Source organism: Maylandia zebra, linkage group LG17 (assembly GCF_041146795.1).
Source record: "Maylandia zebra isolate NMK-2024a linkage group LG17, Mzebra_GT3a, whole genome shotgun sequence".
Taxonomy (NCBI): domain Eukaryota; kingdom Metazoa; phylum Chordata; class Actinopteri; order Cichliformes; family Cichlidae; genus Maylandia; species Maylandia zebra.
The window spans coordinates 21215226-21229767 of NC_135183.1; the positions used below are offsets into that span (position 1 = coordinate 21215226).

The 14542-nt window shown below is 41.8% G+C and overlaps 1 protein-coding gene across 30 annotated transcripts in view; it reads right to left on the reverse strand.

The window, feature by feature from the left end:
* celf2 (cugbp, Elav-like family member 2) overlaps window positions 1-14542 on the reverse strand; it is a 239279-nt gene that overhangs the window by 15266 nt on the left and 209471 nt on the right. For 10 of the 30 annotated variants that reach the window (XM_014410990.4, XM_012924343.5, XM_023154021.3 and 7 more), the window contains 3 exons: window positions 13945-14106; window positions 10053-10116; window positions 2655-2789 (listed from right to left, as the gene is read on the reverse strand). In XM_014410990.4, coding sequence (XP_014266476.1) covers window positions 2655-2789; window positions 10053-10116; window positions 13945-14106 — 361 coding nt within the window. Of the gene's footprint in view, window positions 1-2654; window positions 2790-10052; window positions 10117-13863; window positions 14107-14542 lie in introns of all 30 variants that reach the window. The other 20 variants (XM_024805832.2, XM_012924340.5, XM_014410987.4 and 17 more) reach the window with 3 other exon arrangements.

Genomic DNA, 14542 nt, shown 5'->3' on the forward strand with positions numbered 1-14542 from the left:
AAGAGACTAAAAATGCTGTCCAGTTCAGGCTTTGTCTCTCCCAAAAAACGTGAAATGGACACGCATGCAGAAGTTGCATTATCAGCAGGTAATGTGTGTGTGTGAGTGAGCGATGAACCAAACTTCTAAAACAAAGCTTTAATTTGAACCCCACTTGAGAGAAAAACGTTTTGCCCCACAATGTGCAACCTGGGGCTGAAGAAGCTGCTGAAATTCTTTAGTCTAACTAAAAAACTACCGGTACAATAACCTAAAACTAACATTTGGAAATTGGACTTGCCAGGACAGAATGCTTGTTAGACATGTCGGGCTCCTCGTGCTGTAGTGTCTCCTGAAGGGCTCAATTTCCTGCTTTGACAGCATATTAAAACTTGGCTTCAGCTCCTTCACAGTGCGTTCTCTACACTGCAGCTTTTTGCTAGCAGTAGGAACTGACAAGGAGGCACCTTCATGTAATGCAAATCAGTGACGAGGAAGGAGCTGTGGCTTGATTGTCCTTCGTTTTTTTCTTCTTCTGTCTTTTAGAGGAATTAATATGACTAACTTATTCATGCAAATGCAGGTTTGCAGATGTTTCTGTGCATATTTTTTTTTCTCAATTTGAGACCGAGACTCCTTTCTTCAACGGGCAAAGAGAAAAAAGCTTTGTGAGCTCGTGGCGACGATGAATGCCGAGAGGCTGATGGAGAAATCACTTCACAATTTGTTTATCTCTCGAGTTCAGCCGGTGTGAATGGAGAAAAGGGAGCATCTCTCTGACAAGAAGCACCACGGTTCAAGGCAGAAAAGATCTTAATAAAACCAATTCTCCTCATAGTTGCACCGTTCCTTTATGAGTGTTTGATCTGATGCTATACTGATGCTTAAACATGCTACAAGTGGCACCTTTAATTAACCTTTACCAAACAAGCAGTGGCACCTTGACCTTAAATATATTAATCTATAGAAGTGTATGGAGATGATAACAGAATTCTGCATGGTATGTTGTGCACCAAAGCAAGTATACTGCAGGATTGCTGCAATCGAGGTAATGCTGTAAGAGCATTACATAAACATAAGGACAATCCAAAGAAGCACAGATATGCACAGAATGCATATAACAGTCAAACCTCAGAAATGTGGACTATAATTAAATGACTTTTCCCTGGTTTTATTTTAAATCAACTGAAACACACAAAAACAGCCAACGGGCGATGGATGAATAGACCACAGCTGGACGCAAACTCACGCACACATACACCTGAACACGCAGTGATGGCAAATGTGTGGACAAACTGGTGGACAGGTAGGATGGGGTGGGTAGGGAAATGTGGTGCACAAAGCCTTCGATCTCATTCTGCTTAGAACAAAAACAATTTCTTAAAAAAGTATTAATTTACCCTTGTTTTCATGAAAGCGATGCCAACAAAGCAGGACTGCGGCTGAACACGTTAAGAAATGTTGCGGTAAAAGGAAGCGTAATGTCAGCACACGGCCTGTCTCCATGCAGAACTGTCTATATTTATCAAAACTGGCGTGACGTTTTCAGTTTCATGCAGTATATGCCGCCACTCATTCACAAAGAGCGGCTCAGCCTGAGTGCGTACTATTCAAGGTTGGACTGACATTCAGAGAGAGAGAGAAGAAGAAGAAGAAGAAGAAGGAGGGAGACACAGGCGGGAATAAAAGAGAGAAGGTGAAAAGTATGGCGAGAACGAGACGAGAACGGGCGTTCACGCCAAGCGCAGATCAGCTCGGTGAAGGCAGGAAGTGGGATGAAGAGGCGCAAGTGTTAACGAGGGAGGAGACGGGGGGTAGTTTTTCATATTCATGCTCTGTTGGGAGTGCGCACCAAAGGAGACAGCAAAACCACGGCTGCTGGAGCGAGGCCGAGCCGACATGAGAGGGGAGGATGACGGAGCAGAAACAGGGAGCTTGTCAAAAGCGGGGCAGCAGGAAAAGACGAGGGCAACGAGAAGGAACACAAGGAGAGGAGAGGAGAGGAGGAGGGGCAGCGCGAGTGAGAATGAAGAAGAGGTAGGAGGGGGGAGTCTGAAGGTGATGATATTTAACCTTAGCCGGGTTCAGGAGGTTTTTAAAACCCACAGCTATGAACACAGAAACAACACAAACAAACGCCGTCCGCTGGGAAAGAAAACCAGTCTGCTGCTCTAAAAAGTTTCTACAATGTCTCCAGAGCTGGTGAGGTGAGGCATGAACAAAGAAATCGACCAAAAATAGGACGGAAGAAACACACATAGGTCTAAACCTGACGGGAACACTTAAGCACGAAAACGCACATACATGCGCGCGCACCATGGACAGCGCATGTGTATCACAGGATGGCATGGCTGTGGGGCGACATGGTGAGGGAGGTGAGGCAGGCAGGCAGCGGGTGAGTAACACAGCATGGTGTCTGTCTTGATATGAAGGTGGACACACACACACATACACACACACCATGGGAATGTGCCAGAAAGAAGGTCAACAACACTGACGGGGATCCAAACAATGAGGATGTTTCGGCAGTAATGGTGTCGGTGATGATGCGGCGGGGATCGTGGGACGACAACAGTGGCAATGGTAACGATGGAGAGCGAAGGACGCAGGCAGGCGTCGGGCCCTCCACCCTCCCCCGGCGCTGGACCCCCCAACCTGAGTGGCTGTGGCGTTACCTGGGCTGGCCAACGCTCCCAGGGAGGCGGCGTTGGAGGACAGGGGGTTTGCGGTGGAGGGGCTGGCTGAGTTTTGGGCCGCCGCCGCTGCCGCCGCTAAAGTGGCCAGGTTCTGCAACTGCAGAGCACTCATACCTGGAGAGAGGAGCCAGAGAGGGTGGTGTCAAACCTGGGGCTGAGGCGTGGCTGGGTCGCCTGGCTGGACCGGGACAGCGTACCAGAGGACAGCACTGAACACACGTTAGCTGCTGGGCGTCCGGAGGTGTACAGCAGTGGAGTGTGTGGATATCCTGCACATGTAAACCTTGAAATGCTCTTTATTTGAGGTCTTTGTGAAGAATCTGTAGCGTGTGCAGGCAAACACTACAGAAGCTGATTTTGCTAATAAGTCCCCAAAGTGTCTGAATCAGTAAAAAGCAGCTGTTGCAGTGTTTTAGGTTTGGCGCGTTTCTCTGAGGCGGAGCTGCTCCGGAGGAAGAAATCATCTCAGCGATTTAGTTAATGTTATATATTTTTTTATATTCAAGAAGCATTAAAGCTCAGCGGAGAGGGCTCAGACAATGCAGGAGGAAACTAACCTTCCTACAGTGCTTATATGGGCTTTTTAGCCAATTATACCACTTTAGATTCAACAAGAGCTCCGAGTCTGCTCAGCTAACTCATGCTTCTATAAATAAATGTCTGCCAGCTCAACAAAGACCATCACATCTATATCACAGGGTAATGATGGGAGCTTTTATGATATTGTAGTTCAGAGGATGAAACTAAAGGGCACCACACATTGGAACTGGCCTATATCGGCCTTGTTGACTGATGTCAACCTGTACCAGTTTGTTTGATAGTTTGCAGGTATCAAGGTGCAGATGTGGAAAAAGCCCATAAAACTCTTACGTTTATGCAAAAAACAGAACACAAAACTATTTTTGCACCAGCAAATTGCCAAAATGCCATTTAAACGATCAAAATAGGCACTTAATGTGAGAGTCAATGAATCCTTAAAAGCTAAAAGTTCAGTTTTTAAGTAAATTAGTAAACATGACACTGAATTGAGTTAAGGGCCAAAGAAAGACTAAACATATGGGTGTATTCATATCAGCTGGGCTCAGAGACTTCAAATATAAAAATCTGGATGAAGTCCCATCATCCTCCTGAGGCTGGAGCTCTTGTTGGGACCTATTTTTAATTTTTCCGAGCTATTTGGGATTAGGTGGACCATCGTCTTTCAAATAATGTTTAAAAAGTACAACCTTGCATGGGGACAGTGGGTTTATGGTACATTATAAATTCATCATTGTCACAAGGTACAAAACACTTCGAATTTATAGAAAAGCATAAATATAATGACCCCGTGTGAGGATGTGTGAGGGTCTCAGGAGGGTTAAGAAGTAGAAAACAAGAGGAGACACGTTGCTTATATACTCTTATGCTTATACTGTCAATGAAAAGAAGCCCCTGCTTTATTTTATATTCACTGTAACTAAGAGTGGGACCAGAATTGAGAAAATTATCATCATGTTTTATTAAATTTGACTTACGGCTCAGTCACAGTAGAGGGAAAAATGAGGACCGCAAACTCACTGCGGCTACGGAAAATCTGGGAATTTGGTGACTGAGTTCAAGCAGTTGTTGGAATCAACTGGTCGCCCAGATGTGCAACATCCTCACCCTCTGGTGGGAGGTAACTGGTCTCCAAATGATCATGGTCTGATTGAACTGACTGCATTCACTTTAAAGGTGTGGAAATAACTGTCATCTAATATAGCCGATCGTCAACATGTTGCAATCAATCTGAGTCAGTCTGTGCAACTTGCCTGCAATATATATATATTTTTTGCAGTAGTGGACTCTTAAGGTAAGGTTACTGAGCGCCTACGTCATCGCGCAGTTGAATCACCGTCCTTGAGCAACTACGTCACTATATCTGGAACCATTTCTGTTTCTCCAAGGTTCAGTAGTTAATGTGACTTTCTCTGAATGCAAGTGGCAAGATTGCAATTTTAATTGTCAACTCGACCTAATTCAAAGCAGACAGAGTCCGTCTTGTTTCTGCTTTATCGCCGTCCTGATGCACCAAAGTCGCTTGGAGGATGGCACCTGGCTGCGAGTGCTGCCAAGGCTTGGTCTGCTTCTTTGAAGGCACCATTTCAGAGGCAATAAAACTTCAAGTTCATGACATACTGTCCCAATAATTTTGGTCATGCAACCCCTATTTTCCCTAATGTGACTGTGGCGTTAAAACTACTGATTGAGGCCATAAATTCCAGCGGAAAGTATTTACTGAGATCATAAATCGAATGAGAAGTAAGTTTCCATTAGACTTTACTAGATGAGTCACTCCCTGCTGGCTATTACAAACAATGACCGTTTAGAGTACCTGGACATTATGCAGTCTACGGCTGGCCCCTATGTGATGCCAAATGATTGAAGCCTTCCCCTTTAAACTAAATATTAAAGCCCTCTCCCTTTCAGCAGTCACCCTCTATTTCAGGGACCCCTGAAGGCTGAACTCTCCTCATTGTTAATCTTCTTTCTGGCATTAAGCATACGGCCTGTACTTAAGCATAATTAATGCCTATGTGCCAACGCCTAAATGATGGCGAAGCAGAGGCTATAAAACACTGTCTGTGAGCACAACTCAACCTTTCACCTCACTCCACAAATACGCGAGTGTGTGTGTGTTAGTGTGAGTGTGTGTGAGTACAAAACCTCCGAAAGCAAACAGTCATCAGAGCAGAAAGTAAAGGTCTTACCACAGAGATGCTTCCTCTGCCTCGTGTTAAAAGGGTGGACACTGTCAATGTGAGGTGTATGCGTCGTATATACAGTTTGCGTGTATATACCGTACCATGAGATTACACGCACACACACACACACTCTTGCACACGGATACAAATAAGACACACACGAACAAGACACCATGAAGAAAATCCATCTTGTTTGACACCGTGGTGAATGCTTAGAGGTTCTACAAAGATATCCTTCACCCAGACAGTCAAATTGAACGCAGCCAATGACGACAGATATCGGGGTGCTGCAGCAGGAAGTGTGTGTGTTGTGTGTGTGTAAACAAAGCTAAAGACACCAAGCGCGCGAGTGTGCCTCTGCACGCATCTGAGTTTTTCCCCCACTCATCTGCGCTTACTTACACCGAAGCCAAAACCAATCTCGTTTGCAAAGCGATTTTCTCCAATTTTCCGTCGTACATCACAACCCGAAATGGATTTCTACTTCTGCGCAAAGGTGGGGATAAAAACCGCCGCCGCTCTTTCTATCGCATCCCATGAAACGCACGCTCCAGCCTAATTCAAACAGTGTTGTTTTTCCAGATAAGGCAGACAATGCGCCACATGAGCGAGGAGATATGTGGTTTCAGCGCTGCTGCTAGATCTCATTTCTGACTCCACGGAGCAGGTAACACAGAGGGAAGGCTGTTTACAAGAGCTCTCATTCATACCTCTTTATTATAATCGAAAGTATGTTTTTATTTTGCAGACCTCCTCCTTCTCTATGTGTGAGGCAGAGATCCACAAACACGCTCGAGTGTGTTTACAATGCTAATAAATGGTCATTGTAGAGAATCACTTCACTTTTACCTTCGCTGCGCTTTTTCCCCCCACCTTCGTTTGTTTCCTCCTTTCCTTTCCACTTTTTTCTTTCCTCATCTTTCCATCATTGTCATTTTCCTTTTTCTGCCCTTGATTTACTTTCTTCTTCTCTACTTTGGTTCTTATGTATGTTTCTGCTTCTTTAACTTTCATTTTCTTATTCTTTCGTTTCCTCATCTTTTCCACATTTTTTCCTTTTATTCCCTCTTCTTTTCCTCGCTTTCATTTCCTACTTTCCTTGCTTTTTAATTTCCTCCCTATTCTTGCTTTACATTTTCCTTTCCCTTCTCTGCTTCATTGCTCTCCCTTCTTTCCTATATCCTGACCCCTTCAGCTATCTTTCCCTACTTGCCCATTTCTTATCTTCCTTTTCCCTACTTCCCAATTTTCGTACTGGCCTTTTCCTCCCTCGTCTACATTTTTAGCTTTTCAGTACCTCATTTCCCACCAACCCTTTTCCTGGTCCATTTTTCCAGCCTTTCTTTTCTCTCCCTCAGTCGATGACAAAGACAATTCCAGCAGCTCCCTTTTGTCTCTATCTTTTGCACTCATTGCAACCTCTTTTCTGCCTTTTTTCTTCTTTTCTACACCCATTCTTACTTGCATTTGTCGAAGACAGTCACCCTCATTGAACCAGCATTTATTTTCAAGCCAGTTATGAGAGAAAAGGAGCAGGCCAAGAGATAAAAAATAACTGGGCTAGAGAGGAATAAAGCGGAGACAAAGAAAGAGAGATCGTATGAGACAAATTCATTCTATTTTCCACATTGGGGCCGGGGTTTCAGGGCGGGCCAGATGGTTCGCGAGTGTGTGAGTACATATGTGTGCAGGGATGCACGTGTGTGCGTGTGCGCTCCCTGCAGCTTGTATGGCAGCACCGGCCTGCACCAGGCTGCCGTTGGCTGCATCTAATTGAATGCTCATTGGTGTAATTGAAGCCTCTCAGCTCTGCAGCTCCTCGTGTTAAAGACTGGGACCAGATGTCATTCAGCTGTCTCACATCTCCTGCCAATCACTAATACTCGCTCCCTCTCCCTTCTCGCGCTCCGCATCGCAGATGGAGGACCAACAGATCTCCAGATTCAGACACCGTTACTCACTCGCCGCTCCAAATCCTAAAGCCTGTTTGTCAGCGTGAGTGTATATTCGAAAGGAAAATGTATGTTTGAGCCCAACGGCAGAAAAATTTAAACAGCTGCGGGGAAACTGCGAGACACTGCAACTCAGGGGAACGTGACAGAACACGAGAGGAGACAAGACGGGGCTCGCCACTTTAAAAAAGTCTTATCACGCTCGGATCCTTTGGCAGTTTCTTTATGCGCGCTAAACAACATACAATTAAAAGCTGACACCTCGCGAAGAAAGCGAACCAAAGGAGGGCAGAACAGTCGGAGTGCGAAGGCTGGAGGGAGGCGTAAAGGGGAGATGAAGAAACTGTGAGTGAGGAGGGTGGGAGGTGGGGGAGAATCTGCAAAAAGGAGGCTTAAAATAAAAAAGCAAGAAAGAGGAGACGAGTTTAATGGAAAGAGAGAAGAAAGTTGAGATGATGAGTATCCACGAGTGCCTGAAAGTCTTAAATAACCCAAATTTTAAAGCCCTAAAAATTATATTTCTTAAATACAGAGATTTTATCTTGTTCAACATTTAATAGCAGAACTTCTTGGCGAGCTTAAGGCTTAGATTAATACAGAACTGGGTTAATACAATATGCATTTTTTATTGCTGCAGCTTCACTTAGGAGAATTACTGTCCCATACCGCTTCATTTCCTGTCTTCACGTGTTGGAAAACCTTCACTGGCTGTTATTTGACTACGCTTTGTCTATTGAAGGATTATGCAGATTAGTGCATATTTAATGAGATAATGCCTCATGTGCATGTAACTGTCCAAATGTAAGTCAGCACCTGGGGAAGTTTCCCGATAATGAAAATTTCTCCCTGTAAATACTAAAATAATAACACTAAAATATTAAAAATTATAGTTTTACATACTTTAAGCCTAACATCTACCTAACATCTCTGATGTTTAGAGCATCCAATAAAATCAAAATGTTTGATTATTTCTAGCAGATTTCCAGGTTTTATCTGAAGTTCGGTTTTCTGGTCTGGAGAAATTTGCGCATATTTAGGTAGATAATTGCCTAATTTGCAGATTTAAACATAAAATTTCAGAATGCTTGCAACATGGAAAATATTTGTGTTAATGTAAGGAAACTATTGAGGAAGTTTAATTATGCTATGCTGCTTATAGGTCATTCAGGGCCTCATTTATAGAGCACTTTACTCAAAAACATGCCAAAAATGTACTTTTTTCTGTCTGCTGGGAGTAAAAGACATTTGCCGTTCAAGGTATTTCCACTTCATGCACTGTTCAAATTTCTGTTTTGAGAAAAAAAATGCAAACAGGCACATATTTATATGGGTAAATGCCTGATTTGCATAAAAACATAAACATACAAATGTCAGACCGGTTGCAACATGGAAAATATTTGTGTTAATGTAAGTTAATAATATAGGTTTACATTTCTCCCCATAAATACTAGGATCCAACATTCACAGCCAAGTATTACTGAGGTTTTATTGCTAAGAATGATTAAAAAGATTGACCTTCTCTGACTGAGTGTTTTTTGTTTTATGAAGTGATAAAAAATCTTTTTTGACAGAATCACTTCTGTTAAAATATTTGACTTTTGGTGAACTATTCAATATTTGAATTTCTATTCAAGAAAAGTATGCAATTCAGCACATATGTAGGCATGTAATATTTAATTTATACATTTAAAAATAATTTTTCAGTAAAGTTCAGACGCAGAAATAATTGTCTACATGTAAGTAACCAGCTGTGAAAGTTTCAAGTGATACAGGCTTGTAAAAATCCTCTAGGTCGCCAATAATTTGTAATATATATCATGCAAATTTACATTAAATCCACTAGCACTTACATCAATGAAACTTTCTGATTATATGCTGCATATTTTTATGGAAATTCTTACTCAAATGTGATTCGGAGCCTCATTTATACAAGATTTTATTCCCAAAATGTATTTTTTTCTTGCTGCTGGGAGGAAAAAAAAGCCTTTGGACAGTAACTAAATTAAAGAGTACATTTTTAACCTGGCTTTATCTAGTCTTTAAATTTCTGTTCTGGAAAAGTATGTAAGCTGGCACATATTTAGATAATGAATCATTTTCATATTTAAACCAGAAAATGTGTAATACATAAAATATTTTTCCAAAACGAAGCCAAGTTTTGCAGCGACATCTACTAGGTAAAAAATTTCAGCCTGCTCCCTTGTAGTGTCTTCCCTAAGCTCAATTCCTTTAGAGTGAACAAAAGGCTTAACTTTGCTTTGAACCTGCAGATACTCATGAAAGAAAGTATGGAAGTGAAGATGATAGATCAGAGGCCCTCCACAGGAAGAGAGCAGTAGATGGCGCCAGCCTGCAGTGCAACAAATCCACCAAAGGTGCCCACTTTTAACCATTTTCTGTGCTCCTTTTTCTTTCTCTTTCCTCCGTTCTGTGATTCATCCATCCCCGACAAAGCCTCAGTGCTACTGTTACACGCCCAGGGCACAACTCTTGTCTGGCCTCATTAAAAGATCAAGACAAATCTTAGCAACAGTTAATAAATCTTCAGGGCAAAGATCTCTCTTAACTCCACCACGCGAGTTCATCTGTTATGCTCTTTGGTCCTGTTTTAGAAGTCTGTGGGAAAAAAAAAACAGAGAGGCGCAACAAAGAGTCCACTGCCGTGGTAGATCTGTGAGTCTATCGACTGATTTTTGACTCACCGGCCATCTGCTGGATCCCGCTGAAGGCTCCTAGGTTACCAGAGGAGGCTGCTTGCTGAAGCAACTGGAGAAAGAAAGAGAGGCGAGGGGGAGAAGGGAAAAGAGGAGAAGAAAGTGAGCCGGTGGATACCGACAGCTGAATACATGTCTATACTATGCAACAGTGAGAACTAAACTTGTAATGAGCGGTTTAGCAGTGTGGTTTTTGCATCAGTGCTCGATGAGTAAATGAGCTGCTAATATAGTTTGATCTCTCCTCTAAGGAAACACTGTTTGTGTTCCACCGTGATTCTCTCAGACAAGTTGAGCATGAAAGCTCTAATCTAGCCGACTAATTAGATTCCAAAACAAAAGTGGAATACTGATGCTGTCAAAAACTCATCCTTCAAAGACTTGAATTAACAGCAAATTAACATCTTGTTTCTATTGTGTGATATTTTCTTTTCCTTCCCAGAATAGAGCTTAATCTTTTGAAAGGACTGAGAAAAGGGGATTGAAAGCGCAGAAAAATCTGGGAACTCAATTCGCAAAACAATTTTTTATCTCAACGCCCCACCTTTAGCTCCAAATAAATCGATATACAGTAAGGGAGAGATGTTTGTCTGAGCTCTGTTTTACCCTCGCTCAAAGGAGAGGTGCAAATTGCAGCTAGGATCAAACAAAATGGGAATCAAATCCCCGACATTTAAGAAGTGTATTTTAACGGCGGTTTAGGTTGTTAAGTTAGAAACTAAAGAGCAACGAGTCAAGGGTTAGCTCCCCAAAGCTATTGAGGAAGGAGAAGAGGAGAAAGGGGTCTCTGAACCCTAGTATAAAACGAGAAACTTCCCAATCAAAAAATCAAAAGCGTCTAAACAATTTTAGACGCTGAGCAGCTGAGCTTCTGCTGCAGCAGTTTTTAAATTGGACATCAGACGATTCCAGTACGCTCCACGCCAACCTCCAGTTTTATTTTTACACCCGTTTAAATCCACAAAATTTAGACATTATAAATTTTCAAAGAGGACATCAGGCAAGCGCCTCTGTATCCATGAAATTATCTACTAACCATTTTTGATTCATACTTTTTGGAGTTAAAAGTAATGACTACTATTTTTGAAAATAGAAAACGGATAATTATTATCATTAGCAGAAAACCTCTAATTTATAGTTTATGCTAACAAATTTTGGAGAACAAGATCCACAAAAAGTTGCAAAAATCTGTTCAGGATTATCTCCAACACTCCATTCATTCACTTTTTGGTTTATCTTCTGGAAAATCCCATAATTTGCGTCACCCTCAACTTTATTTTGAATCATTTTAATACATACGCGTTACCCAACTTGCCAGATTATCTACAGACATGATCTACACGCTGGATATAGCTTCAACACATCTGTCGGCAAAACAATTAAATAATGTGTTCGTTAGTCTTCACACCCTAGTAACATACTTTTCCACATAATACTGTAATATGTTTCGATATCAGCGGCACAGAGATGTCATGCATTTACATAAAAGAGCGAGAGAAGGGTGTCAGCCTCTGATGATGATTTAGCATTTAAAAAGGAGCTACAACAGGACAGACCTCAAAGCACAATACTTTGTAAAATATCAAAGAAAACTGTTCCCACTGAAGGTGGAAACAATAGTTCTTCTTTGCTACCTAAAGCAAAAACACACTGTAAAGTACAAACAGGGTATGACGGCACAAGAGGAAGAGATGCTATCAGCTACAAAGATAACCAAGCATGTCCGGAGCGTTCGCTAGTTGCTTTACGTATGACAGGAAGAGCAAACGGCGGATGGAATTACTGATACGGTTACATAGTTGTAAAAGAACAGCTAAAGGACAGGTGGAAAATATTTTTCAGTTTTCAAGTAATAATCTGGCACATGTGAAGCTTTTAAAGATTTGTTGGTTAGGTAGTCACGTTATACATTTACGCAGCATTTCCAGGGCATACGTTAGCTAGGCTATTTTTGTGCTTATAGTTGATGTATGCCACTTCACTGGAATAGTAAGTTTGATTCTTGATTCTTCAGATCAGACAGTGTGTGATCAGTCAACCGCTAGAATAGAATGTTATACAGTGCATAGCATAATCATAAATATTAGCGCACATTTGCCTAAAATTGCTTAATATAGTTTTGAGGCTACATTGCTATTGCATTTAATTTGTAATTTTTTAGTTAACTAAAAAAATAAAATACATCAATAAAGGATGTAAAAATTATTTACCATTAAGAAATAGTGAAATGCTAATTATTATTATTATTATTTTACTAGCTGGTTAATTATTAATTTGTAGATTACTACATTAATGGCTAAGGTAAGTAAGCTAAGGACATTATTTAGATGGCTATTTTGAAGCCCTGATGCTAGCAGTTGTTTACTTTTGCTTCGTCTAGCTCAGGGGTCGGCAACCTGCAGCTCTTTAGTCCTTTTAGTGCGGCTCCATGTGGTTTGGGAAAATACTTTTTTTTTTTAAAGTAATTAGCTGATTTTATTTTTTATTTATGTTAGTTCTTTTTTAACTTGTAGTTCTAAATTGGAAGATTATTGTGATATTGAAATATAAATATAAAATTCTATTCTATTATTTTTTTGATCGCTCAAAATAAGCGTCACACTTGTGGAAGCCGATATACCCGCCAAAACGCCGTGCATTTATCGAGACTTTCAACCCCAGGTAAGACAATTCTGGATCTTCGGATCCACATTATGTCAGCAGCTCCACCGTGGACTATGTTAAAAGCAAACACCGCTCACGCCTCACAGATGACAGCTTACAGTCCTGCGTAAAGATGAAAGTGACTTCGTACAGCCCCGATTTGCAGACGCTGTGCGCAGAGGTTCAGGAGCAGAAGTCCCATTGTAAACATATCACGGCAGACCCGACGATGTTTCCATGAACACGCTTTTCAGCATCTCTTTATTGACCACTTTTCACACACGGTTGCTGTACGCATGCAGCCGGTGTTAAAGCGCACAGCACGCCTTAGTTGTTCACACAAAGCATAAAGGTAAAAAAACAATATTACAGTGTTATCTTCATTTTAGATGTCAAAAAGTATTTGCGGCTCCCAGTGTTTTCTTTTGCGTGGAAATCGCGTCCAAATGGCTCTTTGGGTGTGAGAGGTTGCTGACCCCTGGTCTAGCTGTTCACTTAGGATTGTGAAAATATTGCGGTTTGACGAGTGCGTCACACGAGTATCACCTTTAAATTAAATGTAATATTTGATGACCTGAGGACCAGAACGGGCTCAAAAATGAAATCTTTAGGATAAAATGTAACTTTTCAGCCGTAACCTACACAAACAATAAACTGATCATAAAACAGTTGTTTTAGAATCCCTTGACTTAGTTATACATGAATTAAATAATATTCCTGATGAAATATAATTATGATTTCATTAATTATGTTTCTATTATTTGTCAAAAATTCAACAACTAAATTGTTTTAAACTATTGATTTTTCTACTTTCTGGCTTTCCACCTCCAATTTAATACTGAATGCAGATCTGTGAACACCATCGCAATGAGCACTTCATGAGAAATTCAGAAACAGGACGTGAATCCCTGCATTTTTATCTGGCGTGAACATTTTTCAGATATCGAACATGAAAGATCATCTTCTGGCAACCTTAATTCAGAGACCCCATTTCCTCACTGCGCAACTTTCCCAAGAGTAAGATAAAGGAGAGGAACAATGGCAGCTCTAAAAAAGGAATTACAGAACAAAAGGAAGAAATGAAGAAGGAGAAGACGGCAGGCCTATGTTGGATAGATTTTTTTGAGTTAGATTGTTCTTGTTTGGGGGCACTGACTGCTGCTGTGTTGGCCACGGGGCTGCAGTAAGGGGTTGTGGAGGAGGTGATGGAGGTGGGCGGCTCGACGGCGCTCCTTACAGCCAGATACTGCGGGGTGAGGCCGCCCAGGCCCGTCAGGCTCCCCCAGGTGGTCGCACTGTTGAGCTGCTGCATCTGCTGCGCCAGCTGCTGCTGCAGACGCCGCTGCTCCTTGTCCTTCTGTGTGTCGGCAAACTTCACCACGATGGGAGATGAGCAGCCCTGCGGAGAAGGGAGGATGAGGAGGAGCGTAAAGAAGGGGAGGGAAAGAGAGGAAGAAAGGGAAAATGAGAAGGATGAAGAAAGGGAGAAGGGAAGAAGAGAGTGAGGAAGTGAGATAAAAAATAAAGAAGTGATAGAAGATGAAAGGGAAGTATAGAAAGGCCACAAGCCCCCAAAGATGAGAGGAAAGGAGACAAAAAAGAACATGAAAGGATGGAAGGAAATGAGAGAGGAGCCAAGATGAGAGAGAAGGGAGGAAGAGAAAAACAGAAATGGAGAAGTGAGGAAAGAGGAGAGGAGAGGAGTTCAGGCAGGAGAGGAAATGGGAGAAGAAAGAGAAAAGGAGTCAAAGGATTGTTCAGGTACTTTGTTGCTTGCAAACACACCTGTAATAATTGTTGTACTGAGTGAACACAATATGGGCAATAAGCCACAT